At 42.0% G+C, this 23272-nt stretch overlaps 2 protein-coding genes across 4 annotated transcripts; one reads left to right on the top strand and one right to left on the bottom strand.

Annotated features, from left to right (window-relative positions):
- Window positions 1–571: 571 nt before the first annotated feature.
- On the bottom strand, window positions 572–9446 carry znf384b (zinc finger protein 384 b). 3 transcript variants are annotated; one of them, XM_086218183.1, is made up of 11 exons: window positions 9138–9446; window positions 7530–7597; window positions 7170–7398; window positions 6328–6441; window positions 5751–5896; window positions 5415–5506; window positions 4484–4708; window positions 2363–2530; window positions 2190–2268; window positions 1922–2080; window positions 572–1827 (listed from the first exon to the last, which is right to left on the bottom strand). In XM_086218183.1, the coding sequence occupies exons 1-11, from the start codon at window positions 9190–9192 to the stop codon at window positions 1453–1455; spliced, it is 1710 nt and encodes a 569-aa protein (XP_086074309.1). In that variant the 5' UTR covers window positions 9193–9446; the 3' UTR covers window positions 572–1452. The 3 variants fall into 3 exon arrangements, with proteins under 3 accessions (XP_086074309.1, XP_086074311.1, XP_086074310.1); XM_086218184.1 differs by having other exon boundaries at window positions 1444–1827; window positions 1948–2080; XM_086218185.1 differs by lacking the exon at window positions 4484–4708.
- Window positions 9447–13578: 4132 nt separating this feature from the next.
- Window positions 13579–22779, top strand: LOC147253142 (telomerase protein component 1). Its single transcript, XM_086218186.1, has 13 exons — window positions 13579–13841; window positions 17263–17381; window positions 17817–18061; window positions 18404–18527; window positions 19469–19590; window positions 20069–20155; window positions 20329–20418; window positions 20710–20798; window positions 21401–21623; window positions 21766–21888; window positions 22001–22166; window positions 22396–22481; window positions 22632–22779. Exons 1-13 carry the CDS (start codon window positions 13752–13754, stop codon window positions 22736–22738), a joined length of 1671 nt encoding a protein of 556 aa, XP_086074312.1. The 5' UTR covers window positions 13579–13751; the 3' UTR covers window positions 22739–22779.
- The last annotated feature ends 493 nt before the right edge of the window (window positions 22780–23272 follow it).

A 23272-nucleotide genomic window follows, 5' to 3' on the forward strand; every position in this document is an offset into this window, starting at 1 on the left:
CTATCTTTCGACGAATGCGTATTAGGTGGGACTATTAGTCTTACTCCGAGTATCATTCAGAAAACGTGAAAATGTTGGCTAAATCGTTAAAATCCACCCCCTCCCTATTGGTAGCGTCCACCTTTGTAAACACCCCACAAATTTGCACATTCCAGCAGACACGCTACGAGAAAAAATAAAATTTATCACAGAACGGCGGCATCATAAGAATAAGCCCCACAATCCTTGGGTGTTTTATACTACTAGTTTTCTTTGACGAATTGAATTAGATTAAGGTGCAATAAATTTAGAATTCAATGATTAATAGATAGTATTATTTTTGATAAATTGTTTTGAGTCTTTTTAAGCCCAATTGCAGAAATTTCACAGGTTGGTTCTACAAAATAATTATTTCTCTAGGATTGTTACTTAAATATTTGTAATATCTCACAGTTCAGTGTGTCAGTTTTGTGAAATTATGGCACTTTTTACATTTTATTGATCAAACAATTGAGAAAATATCTGACATTCATTGATAAAGATAATGGATTATCAGTGCTTGCAGGCATGCAAGAAAATCATTCGTCTTCATTTTACTGAAACCTCAAAAATGCCACAGAAAGATTTTAGATTTATTGTATCATAAACAGAAAAAAACATTAACATCAAATGACAAAAGTATGTTTATAAAGAACTTTTATAAACCTGGAAGTATAATAGCAAGAACACATTTGTATACCATTACATTTAGGACATACGCACAAGTCTGTATAATAACTGGATTACATCATCATCTTTTCCATTTGAAGGCATGTAATTGGTTCTAAATGGGTTATATGAATTCCCACAACCTCTTTATACACTTTATAAATTGATAGTATATCTATATATACTCATTTTTACTTTCCTGCAAAGGAAATAACATCTATGTCATTTTTAACATTAAAAAAATGGTCTGTGTGTATTTTACAGGACAGTATAGGTAATAACACTGATGTAAAAAAATTGAATCTCTGTATGAAAGTATAAAAAATTACCTTCATGTTAACTAGCAATTTCATCAACAGACCATTCGTTTCCATGGCCAATGCTGCATTTTTAGGAAAGAACAGGAGGCGATTACACAACAAACAGAAGCGATTTTCTTCTTTTCCTGTCATAAAACCATCACTATGATGGACTGAAACATTTTTATTGCAGCCTTTACATGCACCTTCTTCTCAGACAGGATAGCTAGGCAAAAAAAGCATAAAGGGAAAAAAATGTGATGACTTCAGAAAAAAAAAAATCCTCCGTATATTGTTTGAGCATATTGTTTGTCCTATCTGCCGTCATCCAGGCATGGTCAGGAATTCCAAAAGTTGTATTATCTCAATATTGCTTTTATCTTTTGACTCTCCAGCCTCAATTTCATTTTGTTTCCTTGTATTTATTCTATCTTCATCACTCACACACTCCCCTCTTTCATCACCTCTACGAGTTGAGGTGCTCCACTTGAATGGTCGATGCAGACACAGTTAAACAGAGGTCCTTGTGGGAAGTAATATCAGCCACAGTAACTGGTTTGTACTGGATGTCACTGGCAGACACCGTCTTATATTGGTGCAGGTCAAATGGACAGGAGATTGTGTCTGTCTGGGGGTAGCTGCCCTGGCTCTGACCCTGCTGGCTTCCACCCGCTCCTCCACTCCCAGCTCCCCCAGGTCTGCTCGACCCACCATCTGTGCTCTCTCCCCGGTTGTGAGCTCCAACTTGGCCATGGCTTTGGTTCTGTTGTGATGACTGCGCTGCCACAGCTGCTGACTGATCTGGGTTGTGTTTCTCCATGTGTTTCACCAGATATGTTTCCTGCGATGAGGGAGACAGTGGACACCTTCATTTAGTGAGACAATGCATAGTGTTTCATGTGAAAATGCTGTTCAGACCAGGACATTTGTCTTACAGAGGTATAAGTGCGATTACACAGACCACACGAGTAGATCCTGGCGTGCTTGACCGTGTGTGTGGACATGTGCACTTCCAGGCTCGCTGCATCAGTGTATCCTTTATTACAGTTGGTGCACTTGTAAGGTTTGTCCTTGTTGTGTTGACGTCGATGAGACTACGAAAAAAAAGAAAAAGAAAAAAGAAAAAAAGGCATTTGAAAAAGTCATTAATACAGAAAATAAGGTAGCTGCATTGTTTGAGAGCGGACCTCAATGCTTTCGCACCTGTAAATTTGAGAGTTGCGTAAAGGATTTTTCACAGCCTGGATGGGTGCACTTATATGGCCGATCTCCAGTATGAATCCTGCATGAATTCACAGAGAAACACTTATCAGTTCATGACGATCTCACCTGACAATGAGGCGAATCATGTGACCCAACTCGTGTGACTTGTCTACCTGTTGTGCTGCTGAAGGTGACTGAGCTGTCTGAAACTCTTCTGGCAGTAGGAGCAGGTGTAGGGTTTCACTCCAGTGTGGATGCGGATATGTTGGGCCAGGTAGCTGGAGTTGGCGAATGACTTGGTACAATGGGGACACTTGTGAGGCTTCGACTCTGTGTGGTTCCTGACAGGGCAGACAGGTGATTGAAAAGAGAAATCATTAACAGGAGGTAAATGGAGAAAACACACACACTCCACTGTGCATGACACATACTAGAACATGAACACCTTATTACTCATATATTACCAATCAATACGAGGAAGTATCAGCTCTAGACCAGCTGAACAGGATGCTGGATGTTTTATTCAAATTAATCAATTCAGAACATAATATATCCAGAATGCACAAACTGATGTGAAGATGCAAACAATCAGAATAAACATTTGGATCCTGTTGCATAGAAGATGATGAATTATGGATACGCCTCCTCTCACACAGAAACCGGTATTGATAAAAGATGACTGTGCAGCCAGAATGTGGGTAGACATGATTTCTAGAGCATGTCAAGCCTGACACGGTGAAGTGGAAATGACAGATATGGTGAGACATAAACAAAACAGCAAACTGCAAAGATTATTAAAAGGTGCCATGGTTCAAATACCTCACAGTTCTTTTGTAACTTTTTTTTTTTGGGGGGGGGGGGGGGGGGTTGTCACATTTCTGGTTGCTTTGTTTTGTGCTCTAAGAAGAAAAATGTCCCCAGCAAATCAAAGCAATATGCAGTGAAACTCACACTGAGCTGAATGAATAAATGACATGACTCTACATAGAGCGCAGAACCTGATGTTCTTTTTTGTTTCCATGTGGATCAAAAACACTGCTATTCACTGCGTACACAAACACAAGCATACGCGCACACAATTTACTACTTAATATTTTTGTGGTAGCTGAATCTAACAGTTGGAAGCATTTTTTTTTTTGCCCCTCTTGGTTGTTATTGCTCTGCCCTTACAAAGTTGAAAGACACCGTTACTTTCTCATTCTGTATTTTTTATTCTGTTCCGTGACTCCAGAACTGAGAGCATCAAAGTGTCTTACTCCCGTATTCACGGTTAAAGACAGGAGAGGATATGAGGCCTGTGCGCATATGTCACGATTTCAAGATGATTGATGTTTACAAAAGAGGACCATGCATGCACACAGCACTATGAATCAGATGTTAGGAAAGTGTGTGCACATTTCTGCCTTTGCACGTACTGGTGGAGTGACAGAGTTTTATGCATCTGGCCTCAGGCTAAATTAGCGCAGACAACAGAAAAGAAGAGCATGACAGTAAGAAGATGTCGAATGAAGCATAATTCAATGGAGAAAATGAGAAGAAGGATTAATAGTTGGTTCTTAATAATTAGAGTGTGTACAGTGGGGTAGCACAACGGATCCAAATAAATCCAATTACCTCGGCCAAGGAGGTGAAATGATCACTGCTGCTGGTTTGTCTGTTAGCAACAAATCTCAAAAAGCTGTCAATGTATTTTGATGAAACTGATAGGTAGGAACTATTGGGTAGATTGGGATGTGGAACTAGATCTGGACCTGATGAGGTAATAACTCCTTGGCGGAGGTATACGCTCTAGTTTCAGATATAATCCTCCAAGCTAGTGTGCACCTGTGGAAGAGGCGCTGGCAGGGGGAAATGACAGAACATGCAGGCAGAAGAAACATGTCAAGGCATGTAGAGCAGAAAAATATGATGCGAAGAGGAAGGTAAGAATGGTACACACACGAAAACGGAAAGAAGAAGTCATGGCATTTCTTATAACAACGGAATCCCATGCATTTTTAACTGCCATTCTGATTATTGTATAAATTATGGAAAATCTATTTATGTTTAAGTCCAACTTGCAATTGGGTGCATCCTGAATTTTTCATTTTCTGAAAAGGTCACTCCTGGATGAAGCTGGTAGCACGCAGGCCAGTATCTATATGGTAATCTAATATGCGTCTGCACATGCCGCCATTCTATTTCCCAGGAGGAAGTAGACAGGAGTCTGGCTTCTAAGAGGGACTTGGCAGGACAAGTTAAGAGGACAGGGAATCAGTAAAAGAGGGGGGGTGGGAGGGGGAGGGCTGCAGTACCGTGTGTGCTGCTGTAAATGACTGAGCTGCCTGAAAGATTTCTGGCAGTAGGAGCAGGTGTAAGGCTTGGCCCCGCTGTGGATGCGGATGTGCTGGGCCAGGTAGCTGGAGTTGGCGAATGACTTGGCGCAGTGAGGACACTTGTGAGGTTTGGCCTCTGTGTGCGACTTGGAGTGGATCTGCATGTCAGACTTACTGAAGAAGGTCGCCGCACACATCCGGCACCTACAGGCAGAGACACAGAAATGGGAGGGCGGGATGGAAGAAGGAAGGAAGAGGACGAACACACAAACAGAAAAGAAGAGGCAAGAAAAGGAGACAAGGAGGGAGAGGGCAAAATTAGAGGGAGGAGAAGGGAAAGTATAACGATCCAAAGAAAAATTAAATATAAGAGAAAATAATGAAGACAAAAAAAAGGGGGTAAAATAACAACAATAACACATGGAGAGACGTCAAGAGAGAAATCAGTGAAAGCTGAAGGGGAAAAGCACTATAAAAGGACACGAGTGCTTGAGAAAGAGCAAAGAAGAACATGCTATCTAAAGACAAAGAGGAGAGAGAGGGCAGGTAGAGGGTCATGTCCAGTGTGTGTGTAGAGAAGGTGTCTAAGGGGCACACATCGCATACTTGTGATGTATTTCTTTCTCAAATGCATGAAGAGAAGCAATCGTTCACGTCACAGCTACAGAGCAGGCATGTTCCGCCGCAACATGCAGTGAGGTGGCTTTGCAACAGTTGTGTGTGTGTGTGTGTGTGTGTGTCTATGTGTGTCAGTTGCCTACAGTAGATCCAGCAGCTCCTCAATGCCTCTATAGAAGCTGAAAATCACGATGCTCATTTCGACAAAGATACAGGTGCGCTTGCATTCCACAACTAGAGGAAGGGGAGACGAGGATGCACAGGTGGAGTTTGTGTTTCTTTCATATCCTACCTGTATGTTTTAGTGCTGTCTTTGGGCCCATGTTCTTCATCCTCATTTGACAAGTCATACGGGTCTCCAGTATGATGTTGCAAAGATGCCACCTACCCCACAACCCCCACAAAAAAATAAAAAAACACAATTCGTTATTTACAAGTATATATTGCTTCACATTTCACTTTCTGCATTGGTTACTTTTCCTTGTATAATATTTCTTTTTACTTGTACAGTATTTTTTTAAACTTATTTATCCATGTATCGATCGGACTTTCGCCTCAATTTCGTTGTATCTGACCATACAATGACAATAAAGGCATTCCATTTTATTCTTTTCTAATATTTGCTCACCTGGCCGCCAGATGTCAGGTGAGCCAGTATTAGTGTTTCATTCCCCATGGGGCCAATCCTGGAGAGGGTGGCCTTCCTCTTTCTGCCTCGTTTGGAGGGCGCTGGCATCACCACCACGTGGGACGCTCCATCTCCCTCCTTTTTGTCTGTAATAGGATCAACAGCTGCAGGTTAAGAGCCAATCAATAGTGTTGCACCCATGTTGATTCAAGCGGGAAATGTGTGCAAATAGGGACCAAGGCAGCAGTAACATGAAGACAAGCTAAAATCCCACACTTAATCACATCACTTCTGAAAACAAACCTTCATTGTAAAGCTTTTATGTACTCGCTGTTTATTTAAAAAGGTTTCTATGTGAATACTTGAAATTTTACATGTAATTTTGTTCCTTATATGTTCCTTCAGTTTCTGCCCTTGTTAAGTTTGACTTTGATGAGTGCAATGTAACTTTATCCTGTTTTTGTTTGAGAGGATCTATGTCAGTTGTTGTCACATTTATAAAACATCTGTGCGTTTCATCGTCTGCATATCAGTGAGAGTGTCTTTGAGGATGTGTTGAGCCGGATGCATGTTTTACCTGGAGAATGAAGTGCAGACACAATCATGGTTGTTGCCTGATGACCAGAGACAAACGACTGAGAGGAGGTGGGAGAAACTAACGTTCCCTGAGGAGTTGTGATGACCAGACCCGCTACACGGGGAGACAGAGACAGAAATGGACACCCTTAAAAAAGAACAGAGCGGTCTGGAAGATCTCAAAATTGATAATCAAGTATGGCATTCTTCCATAGTCAAAGAAGACATTTTATTATTAGTTCCAAGGGTGTTACGATGATGCTTCAAAAGAGTAGCTGATGTTACACAATCTGAGGAGAGCCCTCAGGCTGCAGCACAAGTTGAAACAAGCGTGGATCCCCGTACTACTACAATTTAAAAAAGATTATATGTCAAACTACTCGGAAGTAGAGTAGCTGTTTAGCAACTAAAGGGTTGCTGGTTCGATCCTCGCTCCCCACGGTGATCATGTCCAAGTATCCTTGATCAAGATACTGAACCCCTAATTGCTCCTGTTGGCCCTGCAATGGACTGGTGACCCATCCAGGGTGAACGCCGCCTCTCACCCAGTGTCGGCTAGGATAGGCTTCAGGCTCCCCCCCAACCCTTATCGGATAAGCGGGAGAAGAAAATGGATGGATAGATGACGGATGGATGGATGGATGATGGATGGATGGATGGATGGATGGACATGACGAACTACAGATTGATCCCACACACATCAGGTCATCTCATCATTCATGGTGATCCTGGTCCTGCTCTAGACTCTGTTCTGTTTGGACAACAATCATCTAACACTGTAATGTGGAAAGCAGAATAACCAAAAACAACGAAGCCCGGAGGCAGCCACACTCGCAGGCTCACCTGCCGCCATGATGCCTGTGGAGGGAACCGGTAGCACCGTGATGTTCTGGGTGCTGTGGGGAGGGTGGAGGTGTGCTGCACTACCAGCCTGCCCTCCTCCATCTGTCTTGGCCCCAGGGGTCGGGATGGTGAGCAGAGTTGTTTGGTAGTGGGGCGCAGAAGCGGACGAGAAGGAAGCACTCTTTTCCTGTTGCTCTTTCACTTTGTTCAGGAACATTGCATTCTCAATCTGCAAGAAGAGATGAGACTGAATATTTGAGCATCTCTGGAAATGCAAAATATTATTTTCAGGTCCAATTAATTCAGCTAAAATCCTGAAGGGTGGGTTTGAGCAGTGCTTCAAGTCAGGGTCAGTCTTACCTGTCCTGACATGGTGGGAACAGGAGACCAGAAATATGAGGAGTTAAAATGAGAATCCTCCATTATCTCTGCAATGACACAAACACAGCAAGACTTGATGCACACATCTGACCAATAATACACATTTTTTGCAGTGAGAATGATAATCCATTCATTATAAATACATAATTAGTAGTGCACAGTCCAGAGTGGTTGAAAGAAAAATCTCACGAACGACGTAAAAGTCTTCATGTTTAAGTCTCAAAATCAGATTTTGACACAAGGAGGTTCAAGATGGTCCCTCCCGATGAAGACGTGCCAACCTTGTGGCAGGTAGCATGTTAGCTCATATATTGCTATTGTGGTTATGTATAACTCCAGAGGACAAACAAGAATTGCATTTTGTTACCTTCTGACATATTACTCCTCAGTTGTGTTGCAAACTGCTATTTATCTGTGTTTAAACATCCTCCTTTTTGTACTGATTATTTACACTTGTGTTTCTTACTGTGTCGTACAGTATGAACAGCGGGAATAAAAAAGGTCTTAAGGGGTTTTTGAGGGAGCTCTGAGGTCATCAAGTGATCGATCGAGAGATGATCAATTATGAGCCTCATATTTGCAAGTTCCAGCTTCACATTCGTAATGATTCTTAGAGACCATCCCTCCTGGTACAGCTTCATATCTTTTAATACCAACTTAAACTAAAGTGCCTTTGAACTAAAGCTACTGTTTTTAAGAGGTGAGAATAGATTTCCAGTATGTTGATTCAGTCAGAGTTGCATACTCATGGATTCCAGTAATCATAATGACACAGATATTGATATCAAAACAGCTCTACTGAAAAGTCAGACAAAGCAAGCTATTGCAAATCATTCTTGTGGGGTCAGTAGAGATGTAAAATGAATCTTAATGACACATTTTAATAAAAAAAAAGGGAAATTAATTCCTAATGGGCTAATGAAGCCTTGCGTTCTGCCCCATTATTGGTTTAAGAGGAGATATACAAATAAATGGTGAAAGATAGGAGGAATTGAGGAGTTTATATACCTAAATATAGCTTACGAGACCCTCTCAGTCCATCCATGTGGGTCCAAATAAGACCTGTCCTCAGAATAATGGTTAAAATGTTGATTATACTTCTGACATGTTAATGACACTGATGCTATAATGCTAACTACAACTTTCTTTAGCTAACATCCTTGAGGGGAGTCGTCGATTTGAGGGCTTTGGTCACCAACGGATAACTTAGCTTCGTGAACTCAGTTTCGTGGTTTTTACAGCAGATCCATTTACTAAGCTAAAACCACGGCGCTTCTTGTCAACGGCTACGTTTCGCTAGTTAAGCTTCGATACTCAATAAACGGCTAGGTTTGATAAATACATAAGACGCATGTCGTGTTTTTAATTAGCCGGAGCTACACGGAAAAGACTGCATATCGGTTCCTTGGATCCTACAGTAAATGAGGCCCGACGGGCAGATTAACAAGCAGTTAGCATGCAGCGGTGTGTGCGTTTGCCTGTGTGTTTCAGTGTGTGTGTGTGCTCTCCTGCTGGGGAAAAAAAAATAACAAAGTAAAAAAAAAAAAGATTAAAAAAAACTGAAGGGGAACGGGAAAAAAAACAGACCATCCACACAGACTTCCGGCTGCAGAGACGGGTGGAGAGGTGGTTGCAGAGTCATGCAAATTTAGCAACAAATACTCCCGAGTGCATGAAGAAGAGTAGGGTTTACCGGTTCCGACGACTCGGTCTCCCTCCACGGAACTCCCGTAGGAAAGGACAACTTGGACACAGTTTCCAAATCTGTTAAAATATCTTTAAAACCGATGAAGTTTTTCCCCCCCTCGTCGCTTTTTTTTTTTTTTTTTTTTAGATTTTTTTCCCCCTCCGATGGGCCAGCTGCCTCGTCTGAGCTTCACTTCCTCCGGATAAGGTCGTCAGACAAAAGGCGGCGTGTGTCATGATGTCATTTCCGGCACATGAGAGTCAGCTCATTCAAAAATGTCTAAATTAAAAACTACTCTCGGTACGGATTGAATTTTAAGCCCATCAACGTCTTTGCTATTATTTCAACTTCAAGAAATCAGAGTGGAAGCACGAAAACTATCGGTGCTGCTTTCACAGGCTGTCGGAAATATCAGAGGTTTCTCAATCTGTCCTTTTAACACGCATGGTGCTGTACTGAATTTGCTCAGTGGAAAGTAGAATTGTTTAGGGTACGTTTTCTTCCTGTTTCTCATACTATATAAGTCAAAAAACATTAAAGTCAATTTAAAGAAATAATATAAATTTGTTATGACATACGAAATATGCTCTTAACTCTGTAGACAATGTAACATACTGTATAGTCTTTACTGACATTCACTGAAATGAAATGAAATACATGCCTGTCATTGAAAAATTATGGGATGGCTCACCAAATAGGGCGGCATGGTGGTGCAGTGGTTGGCACTGTGGCCTCACAGCAAGAAGGTTCTGGGTTCCAGCCCCGGCTCGGGCACGGGATCTTTCTGTGTGGAGTCTGCATGTTCTCCCTGTGCCTGTGTGGGTTCTCTCTGGTACTCCAGCTTCCTCCCACAGTCCAAAGACATCAAGAGAGGATGAGGCTGATTGATACTCTAAATTGACCGTAGGTGCGGCTGTGAGTGTGAATGGTTGTCTGTCTCTATGTGTTGGACTGGTGGTATCTTTTTAGTATAGTGTTGATTTTTTATTTTTGTATTTCATATACTGTATTCTATATATTTTTTGTATTAAATAATTATTTTGTTGTATTCTTTTGTATAAAAGGATTTCTAATGTAATGACTGAAATACATATGTAATATATTTTTTTATTACTCTTGGACAGTGAAAATCCAGTAACGATAAGTGATTTTTGTCTATCATTTTACCTTTTTGAATGTGGGCTGGATGAGCTCCAGTGCAAGGTTACAGTACACAGGAAGTATGTCACAGAACACCAGGTCAGGTAAATCTGTTGCTGCATGCTACAAACGAAACAGAAGAGGGAGACACCAAGGTCATAGAGTAATCAAGTCCAGTATGAAAGCAACTGGACTCTTTTGAGCTTCATGATGTTGGATAAATAAATTGAGAATAGAGACAATCATCATGACCTGACCCCTCTCAACACATCCCCCTGCTTTGAACTGCACTACTCAAATAACACAGAAGTAGCTGTGGAATGACAAATTCCCGAATAACACAATTTTACATCAAGAGCCATAACAGTGTGGAGAGTGACTTCCATGTGGGCTGACTGCAGCAGAAAAGGTTGTGGGGTTACAGAAGTGTAGGATCATTTTGGCGGAGCTGTTCCAACTGCGCCTGGACAGGCGAAACCTGGACGTGTGGCTGGAAATTGCCTCCATCTTCCCTGGCTGCTCGTATTGTGAGCAGAGGAATCCAGGCACAGCCACTCCCTGCAACTCAGCCACAAAAGATGCAGAGCCATGGATGAGCTCGTAAAAAAGGAGGTCTGTCTGCTCAGTAACATAATCTGACATGAGAGAGGACAAAGCCAGTATGTCGTCAGTTACTTGTAATGTTTCTACTGTTGGCAAATTTTGCAGGTACAAATGCCGATTGTATATCAATTATTCACGCTGGCAAAAGTAGTTGGGCATGGCGATGCGAGGGGGGCTGCCTAAATCTCTCCAGCAGTGCAAACTAATCTAAAACTGAGCATCAAACCTTTTTTGGATGAACTCTAGTCCATCCATCGTCATCTTCCGCTTATTCCTTACTAGTAAGGGTCACGGGGGGCTGGAGCCTATCCCAGCAGCTTTAAGGGGAGAGGCGGGGTTCACCCTGGACAGGTCACCAGTCCATCGCAGGGCCAACACATATAGACAGACAACCATTCACACTCACATTCACACCTACGGTCAATTTACAGAATCCAATCAGCCTCGTCCCCAAATTGCATGTCTTTGGACGGTGGGAGGAAGCTGGAGTACCAGGGAGAACCCACGCAGGCACGGGGAGAACATGCAAACTCTAGAATCAGACATTTGATAATTTACTGATCTGTAGAATAAGATGTCTTCACCTGGACACAGTCTGTTCCGCTTTGGGAAATGGGATAAGGAACTGCAGCTTGAGAGCTTCAGTCCTGCTTAGGCTCATACAGAGTTTTCACTAAAATGCAGAGCAACCAAGTAAAGACAGAATCATAAAAAAACAAAATAGCCGAGGGCTAGAAGTCAATCATTTACTTTGGGGGACAAGAACTAAGAGGTTTTCTATGTGTACTGACTCAAAAGTTGAAGCAAATACATAGGGTGTGTAGTAGCTTAACTCCATCCATCCATCCATTGTCTTCCGCTTATTCCTGTTAAGGGTCGTGGGGGGGCTGGAGCCTATCCCAGCGGCTACGGCCAAGAGGTTCACCCTGGACAGGTCACCAGTCCATCACAGGGCCAACACATAGAGACAGACAACCATTCACACTTACAGTCACACCTACAGTCAATTTAGAGTATCAATCAGCCTCGTCCCCAATTGCATGTCTTTGGACTGTGGGAGGAAGCTGGAGTACCAGAGAGAACCCACACAGGCACAGGGAGAACATGCAGACTCACACAGAAAGATCCTGTGCTGGAGCCGGGACTTGAACCTGGAACCTTCTTGCTGTGAGGCGACAGTGCTGACCACTGCACCACCATGCAGCCCTGTAGCTTAACTCATTCATCTATTTTATTTTTGTTGATATATATTAACTGTGGATAGTTGACATATTGAAAACTTGTTTTATCATTTTATATTCCTAAATAAAAAGTTTCTTGTGCCCTGGATGAGATTAAAGTCAAGTGGCGGCAGTAAGTCACTGTTATCACCTGCAGAACATTCATAAGCAGGAGAAGCGGCCGTAGCTTTGATGCAAACTATCAGTCATTTGTATACATATAAAAGTTTGTATCTCCCCCCTCCTCATGTCAATAAATATAAGAACATAAAAATACCTAGTCTGGTATCAGTCATGGTCATTGGAAACTAAATTCCAAAATAAAATTTGAAATAAATGTCCAGTTGATTTAGATACATTTTACAAAAGTGGATATTAAATGCTGATATTTATATTTGTCACTATTTACTCATTTACTGTCTAAATTTTAATGTTCACGTAACAGGGAATCATAACGACAACTCAATGCGAAGTATCAGAGTTTACTTCTCTTTTTTTTTTACTGCTAAAGGCACTTCCTATAAATCATGTCAAAAGTGTTGCACATTTTGCTGACCTCAAAACTAGTAGGCTACAGCTCAGAGGACTTATTTGCATTCAAGAATAGCATTTCCCCTCCTGGAAATAAAGCTGGATATTATCGCAAATAATCACATCAACAAGTGCAAAACATAAAAACCTTTTCACAATAGCAGCGTTGTTGCAGATCATTACTTCCATCTTCCTAATATCTGTTCTCTAACATCTTTTATTTTTCAAATGGTGATTTAATTCCATGATGTCACTTTTCATAACAAAATCAGTCGAGACAGGTACAAAGAATATTTCTGAGCGTCTGACTGATAAATCAGAGACTGACATCAGCTCATCAGGCATTTAACACAAAACATCATTCAGCCTCAACCAGAATGTTTCAGGAACCGGTTCAAGAGCCCGAACGGGTTCCATTTAAGATTTTCTGAAGCATGGTTCCATGTGTTCTTACCAGATTTGAGATGAATCATTGCATCATCTATGAATGTCACACACCCCTGCAGTAACCCTGCCACAATTACAGAATTTGATATGGCTCTCCACGTGATATCAAATAGAGAGAAAGGTGCTGTTCTGGTTTTGTTCTGTTGCGGTGTTCTTATTTCTGTTGCTAATCAATGTGTCTCTGTAAAGTTGGTATGTATTCATATTTGCAGTGGATTTTTCTGTTGGAATACCTGTGACGCCTCCCTTACAACAAGATCTGCAGCCTCAAGGCATTATATGTTTGAGGACCCTGCCTTTGAAAAATTGTTAGAAGTTGACAGTAATACCTTGCAGTTCATGAACGGTCCACAGGGTGTCGCTGTAAGGACAGCTATACACATCTACTGCTGCTCGTCAACATCCGGCGACACGTCTGTCACACCAACAACACACGGCCCGCCAATTTATATTTATTAAACCTTTTATGTACCTCTCCAGGCTTTTTAATGAAATTACAGCGGAGGTTCTTTGACACTTTCTGACAACTTGCTGAGTTGTTGGGACGTTCGAAGAGCGAAACCCGAGATCCAGATGGGGGAGGTGAGGAAGCTGCAGAAGAAGTTGAGGCAAATTGAGAATCTGGAAATCAAAATCAGTCTGACTCCAGAGGAGCGATTCAAGGTACAAGAACCCTTCATCTAACCTTTTCCTCTCCGTGATCTGTGAGTGACTTTACCAAATCCTGAATAGATTTCCCTCAGGCGCAGCAGCGGGCTGCTACACGGGCATGGATTAGTTTATATTAAAGGTTTTCAGAGTGGGAGGATTCTAGGGGGGGGCTCAGGGATTTTTTTCCCCCTATGAATTATGACGATATTTAATATGTAGAATAGCCTAAGTGTAACATCTTATGAAAGAAACCATCCAGGGATAGTAGAAGTATGATGGCGTAATTTCCCCCTAATCGTAAATTAATAAGTTATTGACAACCGTGACTCCAAACCAAAGAGATAAGATGCCCTTTTTTTCTACAGCTGAAGTGCTTCATATGCTTTGTGTGAATATTTAATTGCAAAAGTCCCTAATTATTTGAATAACATCCATGTCATGTGAACCAGTGACTCTAAATCATTTCCAGGTGTTATTAGGACACCGGACTCCCTCTTTTTACACAGTTGTGATGCTGTTTCTGTTTCACATGAATATTTCACAAGCTGTTTTCACTATAGCTTCCATTTCACGTGACCTTATTACCACAATTAAAACATTAGACACTAAAAAAGAAAAACCCTGTAAAAATGACTAATCCATACTGGTAATAATATCTGATGTTTATTCAGAGTCACAATGATGTCACATGAAGCCGTTAAAAAAAAAAAATCTTGTACTCGGATATGAAATACATTTAGGTGTCCTACACAAGGCCAATTTAATACATATTGTAAGTATATTTCACACTTATGTGGAAAATTCTATAAGTCTGGTATTAAAAATAATACAGTAATTTATTGACGGCCCCTATGGGATTCGCTTGTGGTGAAGAGCCAGCGTTCAGAGGTTGTGAACCCTCCTCTTACTGCCAGCACAACCCACTGGAAGATGCCGCAGGATCCAGGATGAATGTCTGTCGAACATCCAACCTAAAAGTAAATCATGATAGCTTTTTTAAATTGTTTTTTTTGTACGTATTTGGCGAAATGAAGTTGGACAAAAAACTATATTAGTGCTTTGGCTGCATTTTTAAGTCTATCTGGGATCAAATAACATCATCATTAGTGGTCTTATTGCTTTGTCTAAGGGGAGATTCACAGTCTCAGGCTTTGAAAACTCCTGGTATAAATATATTCAAATAAATATTCATCTGAGGCATGTTGTCAGCATGCATGCCAGTGTCTGTCTTCCGTTACAGTTATGAAGCGAAGCATGTTGATATCACAAATAGGCAAAAATATGTGATTAACATGAATTAATGAAAAGTGTGGAATGAATATTTTGACAGCTTTTGCCTCGGGTTTTCAGGAGAAGGAAGCTCAGAGTTTGAGGAGAAGTACATCATACAAAAGTAATTATCAGGAACTTGAGGAAAGGTTGTTAAAGGGCAGCTTGTGAACCGTATAAGTTATGACTGTGCCCTACAACTGTGTGAACTTTCGCTGCGTCTCCTAATTGGAAACAGGAAAATAAATGCAGTTCGAGGTGTAGTACAAGTCTAGAGCTGAGGATTGTGAGGTACTGATGAGGCAATACCGTCTGGGTCGAAACAAGCTGCTGATTAACAAGCCGACAGCCGAACAGAACATTCTTCGTTCACAACTGATGATCTTGTTATGAAAGATTTAACATCCAGAGAGAACGTTATGACGAGTGCGTTTCTACTCACGGTTGCTTTATGAGGTACTTAGTTCTTTACTGGATCAATATGACTTTTCAGAGAAAAATCAACTCTGACCAGCCTGAGGTGCTTTGCCTTTCAAAACAGAAGTTTAAATATGAGGAGTTTACCCATTTTTGTGGTTGTTAGAGACGTTTAGAAAGTAGCTTACTAATTCAGTAACATACCCAGACACGGGTTTATTCACTGCTTCAAAGAATGCTTTTATTTTTTGACGCTCAGTATATATTTTGTTGCTAATTGGTACCAGAGATGGCAATTATAGATTTAAAACAACATCAGTCTAATTACATCGGTATTATACGTAATTATGGTATAAATGACAATGTGAAAATAGTACCATAAATGACTGCTTAAGACACAGTAGAATCAGTATACAGTCTCGAGAGCTACGCAAACATAAATATTGACCCAAAGCAGCACCCTGTAATTTTGACCATCACAAAATACTATAAAAATAACAAACAAATTGGCAAAAACATTTGAATAAAAGTTTGATTCACATATAAAAAATTCCAGAAAAACAGCAAACACCAATACTCTCAGGATTCCTAATCCAACCTCAGGATTAATAAATGGAAATGTTGTAAAATATATATATATATATATGTGTGTGTGTGTGTGTATATATATATATATGTGTGTGTGTGTGTATATATATATATATGTGTGTGTGTGTGTGTATATATATATGTGTGTGTGTGTGTGTATATATATATATATATATGTGTGTGTGTATATATATATGTGTGTGTGTGTGTGTGTATATATATATGTGTGTGTGTGTGTGTATATATATATATGTGTGTGTGTGTGTATATATATATATATATATTTTATATTTATATATATATATAAATATATATAAGAGTAAATAACAAACACTCTGACTTTTGGGGAAATCTGCTTATTTGCCTTCTTGTGAAGACCCAAACTAGACCCCAACTGACCGCTTGTTAGCTTAGCGCACTGAATGGAAGTGAATGGGAAGTGTTCGCAGACAAATGCAAAAAGTCTTGTCTGCCTCTGACTATGAGGGCGTATTTTGCCAAAAATTGGGTTGCTCCTTCATATGATTTAATTCTACCAGTCGTGGCGGTATGTTGACCAACAGCACATCATAGATAGATTATATAAATTGCTCTGCCCAAATTGGTACTGAATTGTAAAGATTAAATCCAGCATTTCAACTTTAATTGATAGTTTCACATAGAGGCACTGTCTAAACACACCTGACGCAACTTCTCACAAAAGACTTCTTTTGATTAATTTGAATCTGACATATCTTGAAGTTTACTCCCTAATATGAGTGAAATTCCTCAAACACCTTCGCTCCACGGTGGAGGCTTTGGTAGACTTTTGTTTCAAAGAGGATGCCTCCAGTTTCTGTTAACAATCCGTTGTCAGATGACATCATCTGCCCCAGAAGACATGTTTAGCTCCCCACAGTCCTCGTGATGTGAAAACAGACTTTATAAGGATGAAAAAAGGGTCCCTTTAACACCGGAAAGAGCCTCTTGACAACATGTTAAAGTACCTAATTTGTTCACTCATGTATATTTAATTAATGACGATCAGACAGGAATACAACATGTCTCGCTAGGTGCAAACCAGTAAATCAAGACAGGCAGAATATGTTGGTTGTGCCTATAAGCAACTTGTGGAATTGGCAGCTTGTTTTACAACCAATCGTGTCTTCTTCCCTCTCAGATCTCTAGGAAGGCGGAGCTGCGTTCCAGATTGGCTGAGCTTCAGCTGCAGCTTTCTGGCCCGCAGCAAACTCTGGGGATTGTGGGAGACGGAAAAAAGGAGAAGATGAAAAGACAAGTGTAAGGAAGTGAGGGAGAGGTACTAGCGAGAGGGGGCAGATGGAGAGATGCATAATTATTCAAAAGCAACAACATTCACTTTGAAGTCTTTGATCTTTTTTTTTGTGTGTCTATCCAAACGCACTGGAGGTCAAATACTGTTGTGACACATTGTGAACTTTCTACTGTTCATAAATTCTCATGTAAACATCACTCAGGGATGCCATCCTCCCTATCAGATCCCCTCAGGGTGTGCTGGTAATTGAAAGTGGCACGTTTGGGTATTAACATCAAACTGAATGAAACGCGTTCGTTCCATGAAACTGAGACTAGGTGCTCATTAACAAGTGTTTTTGTTTGTACGGGACACTTCAGGTTTGCTAACTGTCACAAAGGATAGTGTGTGCAGTTTGCTTCTTGATTATTCATTCAGCTCTTGTTTCTGCGCTGGCACAGGGAGGATGCCCCCGAGGCCCTTCCATCACAGACGCCTCCAGCCTCCAAGATCCTTAAGGGAGAAGAGAAGTCCAAAGCTCAAACAACGCCAGCGCCGCCTGCCAGGCAGAGGGAGACAGGAGGGGGAGTAGAGATGGCCCGACAGCAGGAAAGGACAGAGATGGCCAGGGTGTCAGATCAGTGCATGTCAGGAGGCTGCTTGGCCTCTGCGCACCTCGACACGGTGCCTCAGCAGGGACAGGAAGGTGGGAGAGAAAGAGAATATTTTACAGTCTATAGATAAAAGTATAATGCAGTGCCCTAATTTGCCATTTTTATCTAAAATCAGCCTGAGGAGTCCCAACATGCTCTTGTTAGTATTAAAACCAACAGGCTGCATTTGCCTCCCTGAAGCCAGGACCCCTGTTTTGCATCCTTAGAGCTAAATTAGCCTCACGCTTTGCAGCAGCGGCAGCAGCAGCGGCAGCAGCAACGGCGGCAGAATAACCCATATTGAAGAACTCCATACTTTAACAGGGCGGGTTGCTTATGAGTCAACACTGCTAATTGCACAAATCATTTGTTTTCTCCTCCTTTATTTTGTTCAGGAGATGAATCTATATCCCTCCAAGCATCTTGGGAGAAGGCGAAGTTCCGCTTGAGGCTCTTGGAGGGTCACAGTGACATAGTCACCTGTGCGGTTGCTGTTGACAACCTGGTGGTGTCGGGAAGGTAACGCTAATGGAGCTGTGATTTGCATAATGGGTGTGCAAAGTGAACATTTCACCTAATTTATCACTTAATATGCTCCCGCTTCCTCTCCCGCTGTCTGACATGTATTTATTTTTCTTCCCCCGCCCTGATCGTTCAGCTCAAATCTCTTGTGGTTCACGTTGAGCGCCTTTTAACTTTGCTTGTTTTCGCCTCTTCTGCTCACTCATTTAAGCTCTCTATACATCTGTGGATATCACGCCCACTCCCCAAACATACACGGTAAAAGGATTCATTCCAAATTGTTATAGACCAACCCCCCCCCCCCCCCAAAAAAAAAACAGGTCCATAAAGGGGCTACGGCTAACAGTTATTTTCATCATCAATTAATCTGATTATTTTCAGGATAAAAGAAAGAAATGATGAGAAGAAGCTTTACAAAAATTATCGTCTTAATTTCTTTTAAAGTTCTGTTCTTGAAATACATCTGTTACATCCAACAGTCCAAAACCCTAAAAGAAAATCCTGTATTTAAGAGTCTGGAACCAGTCGATGACATTTTTGCTTCAAACTGACTGAAAAGATTAATTATCAAAATAGTTAGTGAGTACTTGTCCTTTGAGTTACGAATCGTTTAACTGTGTTGCAGCTCTACATCTGTTCGAGAGAAAAGTTATTTCATTCTATTTTGCATTTTTAGACACAACAATACAGCCAGAGTTATTTAATGTATTAATAGTATCTTTCCAAACAGCGTTCCATACTGTTGTTTTTATAAGATGAATTATTATGAATTATAATCGTGTTATTACGGTGCATCTTATTGTGAAAATCCAATTTTGAAAAGGGAGCAGATGAAAGTTGTTCACCCACTTTGATCTTTGGCGCCCCCCTCAGGGTGGTAGGAATCACTCTCATAACTGATCCCTTTTCTCATTCTGTCCATCTCTTTCTCCTTTAAGCCGAGATACAACAGTGAAGGTGTGGCATGTTCCCACGGCAACAGAGCACAAGAACCTGGGTGGTCACACTGGTGGGGTTACCTGTCTGTCTACCCCTCCCCCTGAGTACTGCAAGAAGCTGGGTGAGCACACACACACACACACACACACACACACACATACAGGCACGTGCACACACATATCTACTAGCTACACGTGTAGAAACTAGCACTGAGCAATGCCTGTGTCCTCAGGTCTGGTAATTATAGGAGCAGTTCATCAGATCAGCCCCAGTGAGAGATAACCACAGTAGACACTTTAGAGAGTTCACTGTCTGTCTGAAGCAGGCAGCCTTCCATCACTTGAACTCCAGAGCTCCAGCTCTCCTCCCACACTCCCTCCCCTGCTTCCCCAACTTAAAATACCATGTTGAGAAGTGCAGAGCATAAATGATGCAGCTCCATCTTTGTCACACAGCTTTTTAAATCATGTGTATTGTCTTTTTTGCCTCATTTTAAAACATTTTCCTCTCTGTATAATCTTTTTGTCCTTGTCTCTCTGTTCTCTCCTCCTCTAACCCACCCCACCCCCCTCCCGCTCTTTTGTTTGCCCTCTCCCCAGCCTGGGTGCTGTCTTTGTCCGACAAGGAGAGGTTTATTTTGAGTGGCTCAGCAGACTGCTATGTGAAGATCTGGGCCCTGAGCATTGGTACGCTTAACCACACAGAATTATATATATATATATTTTAAGGCAGATATAGCCTCAGGGTATTGTCTTGGAAATGTGTGTGTGTGTGTGTGTGTGTGTGTAATCAGTGTAAGGCTGTTTGACTGGTAGTTTGTGTCCTGTCAATTAAATGAGTATTTTCCCGTCACCTCCAGGGCAGTGTGTAAAGTCTATCTACACGTTCAACTCTGTGACGGCGCTCTGCTTTGTGCCAGAGGACGACGGCTACATCATTACTGGTTCAGGTGCGTATTTCTGTGCAGAGAGTCGGGGCATGTAGTAAAACTAAGAGCTAGTGACACAGTGGACAAATTAACTGGAGCAAGTATCACATCGCATTTGCATCTGATATCTATTTCTGTGCATGTTGGTATCTTTGTTAATATGTAGGCAAAATCCTCCGGTGAGTGTAGCTCAGGCAGGGAGATGGAGGTACACAATTTAGGCGGTCAGCTCAGGCGGGCTGACCGTGACCAACAATAATGACTACCAGGCACCTGCCAACACATGTTAACCTCACTCTGCCACCCCTTCAGATGGGGGGAAAGTTCAAGCTTGGAGCTGGCACACTTTTGAAAACTGCCAGTCAATCAATGCTCACCAGGAGGCTGTCACCTGCATCCAGGTGGGTGGGTCACTCCACTCCTGACTATGTATGACATGCTCTCAACACTGAGCACGGTTTTCACTTTCAGCTCATGTGTAACGCGGATGTCATGGCTATAAAACATGTTTTTCTCTCTGTGGGAGCTTTCTAAATTTTAAACTCTCCTTTATTAATTTTATAAAAAGCCTTTTCTGAAGGAATCAACCGGCTATATTTCTGCACTCTTATCCTCCTTGTTTATTGCTTTCACATGGAAATCAAAGTAGAGATTTGAGCTGTGAAGATTGGCTTTTTAGAGAGCATACCGTATGTATTTTCAGCAAAAAGGCTTTTTTATGATTATTGAATCCAGAACTGCGTATGCACATTTTTTTCCCAATTTGCAATCATCAAAATATGCCTAAAGCATTAAAGTGTAGCGCGTCATTGTCATCTTCTTTGTTGTCGATCAGGCAAAGTGTTCAATCCGTTTATAAACAACCGCACCTCAGAAGCGTACATGTTGAAACTGTTCTCTTCCATTATACAAATATACGTGTACTCTTTCTTTTCTCTATCTGTAAGACTCTGGCGAAAGACTCATATCACCATGACAACTGTTTCTCCTGTGCCCTCCTTAGTCTCAGGGTCCACTGGTGTTCAGCGGCTCGGTCGAGGGAGGGGTCTCTGTGTGGGAGAACCAGCGTACAGGACGAGACCCCCTTAAGCTGCTGCACCACTGGGGTGGCCAGGTAACAGGTTGCGGGGGAGGACCAGGTGGGCGTCTGACCCTAAGTCCTCGGGGGGACAGGGTGCTGCTGGCGTATGGTCAAGCCTGGATCAAGATCCTTCACTGGAGGACTGGTGAGCTCTGGAATGAGGTGTGTGAGTGTGTGTGTGTGTGCGTGTGTGTGTGTGTCAGGGACAGACAAAAGATCATGAAAGGAAGGTGGATGCAGGAAAATATGCCCAATCCTTCCACCTAACATCTGTCTAATTATCACAGGAATGATTTCCAGGCTGACCAATCACAGCAGCATCACCGGGGTAACAGATTGTGTTCACCAGACAGCAGGCGTCCTAATTAGCTCCTGCTATGATCTGGCGAGTGGTGAGAGCATGCTAAATTGTAAGTCACAGGATAAACCAAGTGCAACCACAAGTCACTCACTTACGTTCTGACAGCTTGAAAGCACAAAACCACTTTCCTGCGCTTGACCCTCTTCATCTCCTCCCTCCAGTGTTCTCTGTGCCTCAGTGTCGCTACCTGGCCTCTCTGACCTGGCTCCAATCATCTAGAATCCTATGCTTTGCGGCGTGGACTACAGGGAGCGGAGACCACCGATGGGTCACAGGAGGTCGCGACCTCGTCGTATGGGAGCAGCTCCCAAGCTCCGGGAAGCAGAGGTTGGTGCAATAGCTGTCAACATTCATCTCTTAAAAAAGCGTTCAGTCCAAATTGGTTAATTATATTCCTTATTTGCATATTTGCATTCATTATGTTTTCAGAGGTCAACTGCATAGCTAATCCAGGAGTTACACTGGGATTTAATACGTGCTAGAAGCTTTAACTGTTTTTGACACACATTTCCAGTGATATTAAAGGTTTAATTAATAGCAGGAGTAAATGTTACAGGGGTGACGTCACAGTGAGGAGAGACAGCCGATTGGACCGTTTTCTGGAGTCAGAGGGAGATACAGAGGATGACGAGGAGACTGATGGTAAAGACACACATACTTCACTTTCACACATCCTAAAGTCGTTATTCACCAATTCACAAACTTCGCGGGAAGCTGTGGAATCACACTGTGGTGTTAATTCTGGATGACGCATGTCGTGACTAATCCTTATGACCTCACTGGTAAACTTAGATCTCGATGATGATGATGGTGGTGGTGATGATGAGGAAAAAGACTGGCAGTCTGACAGTGCCGAAGACGGACGGGCCGGCTCGTGGTTCCGTTGCGCTCTGCAATGAGGTTTCTCTCGCCTGCCGCCGAGCTGAGGAGACCACGGCCTGTAAATGTGAAGAGGAAATGGGGGGGGGGTGGCGGTGCACGGACGGCCAGGGAGGAGAGTGTGACAGACTGAAGTGTCAGTGTTTGAAAGAGAGCTTATGGATGAGAAAGTGCGTGTTTGTGAGTGATGGATTGCTTTCTATGTAAATTTTAGTTGCACATCCAATAAAAATGCAACAGTGACACTCGCCTCCAGATATGCATTTTTGTCATCCTTTTTTTTTTTTAATTTCAAACTGACCCCGCCTTCTCATGAAACACCAGTTCACCGCTCTGCCTTGCCGGTGCTACTGTAAATGAATGTAAATTAAATTTTGCTCCATCTTTGTTCCCCTCCTTCTGCCTTCCTCCTCTTTGCTGTTAGTGTGTCTCTCTCTCTGGGGTGTCCCTGCAGTTTTTGTAAACATAATTGAAGACTTTTTTTCTTTAACCTCCCGCTTCTAAAATGAGCTTATTACTGTCGTCCTCAGTGTCATTTCTGTTTGCTTCGTCAA

Source organism: Aulostomus chinensis, chromosome 11 (assembly GCF_037954235.1).
Source record: "Aulostomus chinensis isolate RoL2024-O1b breed Wild chromosome 11, RoL_Achi_v1.0, whole genome shotgun sequence".
NCBI classification, from domain to species: domain Eukaryota; kingdom Metazoa; phylum Chordata; class Actinopteri; order Syngnathiformes; family Aulostomidae; genus Aulostomus; species Aulostomus chinensis.

Bases quoted from the DNA above. Each gene is read 5' to 3' on its own strand.
- znf384b (XM_086218183.1), bottom strand. From the start codon at position 9,192: ATGACTCTGCAACCACCTCTCCACCCGTCTCTGCAGCCGGAAGTCTGT. The intron at 7,598-9,137 runs GTCTGTTTTTTT...GTGTCATTGCAG, and splicing joins GCCGGAAGTCTGTGTGGATG to AGATAATGGAGGATTCTCAT. The intron at 2,269-2,362 runs GTAGACAAGTCA...GAATTCATGCAG, and splicing joins CACCTTCAGCAGCACAACAG to GATTCATACTGGAGATCGGC.
- LOC147253142 (XM_086218186.1), top strand. From the start codon at position 13,752: ATGGGGGAGGTGAGGAAGCTGCAGAAGAAGTTGAGGCAAATTGAGAAT. The intron at 19,591-20,068 runs GTGAGCACACAC...CCCTCTCCCCAG, and splicing joins TGAGTACTGCAAGAAGCTGG to CCTGGGTGCTGTCTTTGTCC. The intron at 20,799-21,400 runs GTGGGTGGGTCA...TGCCCTCCTTAG, and splicing joins AGGCTGTCACCTGCATCCAG to TCTCAGGGTCCACTGGTGTT.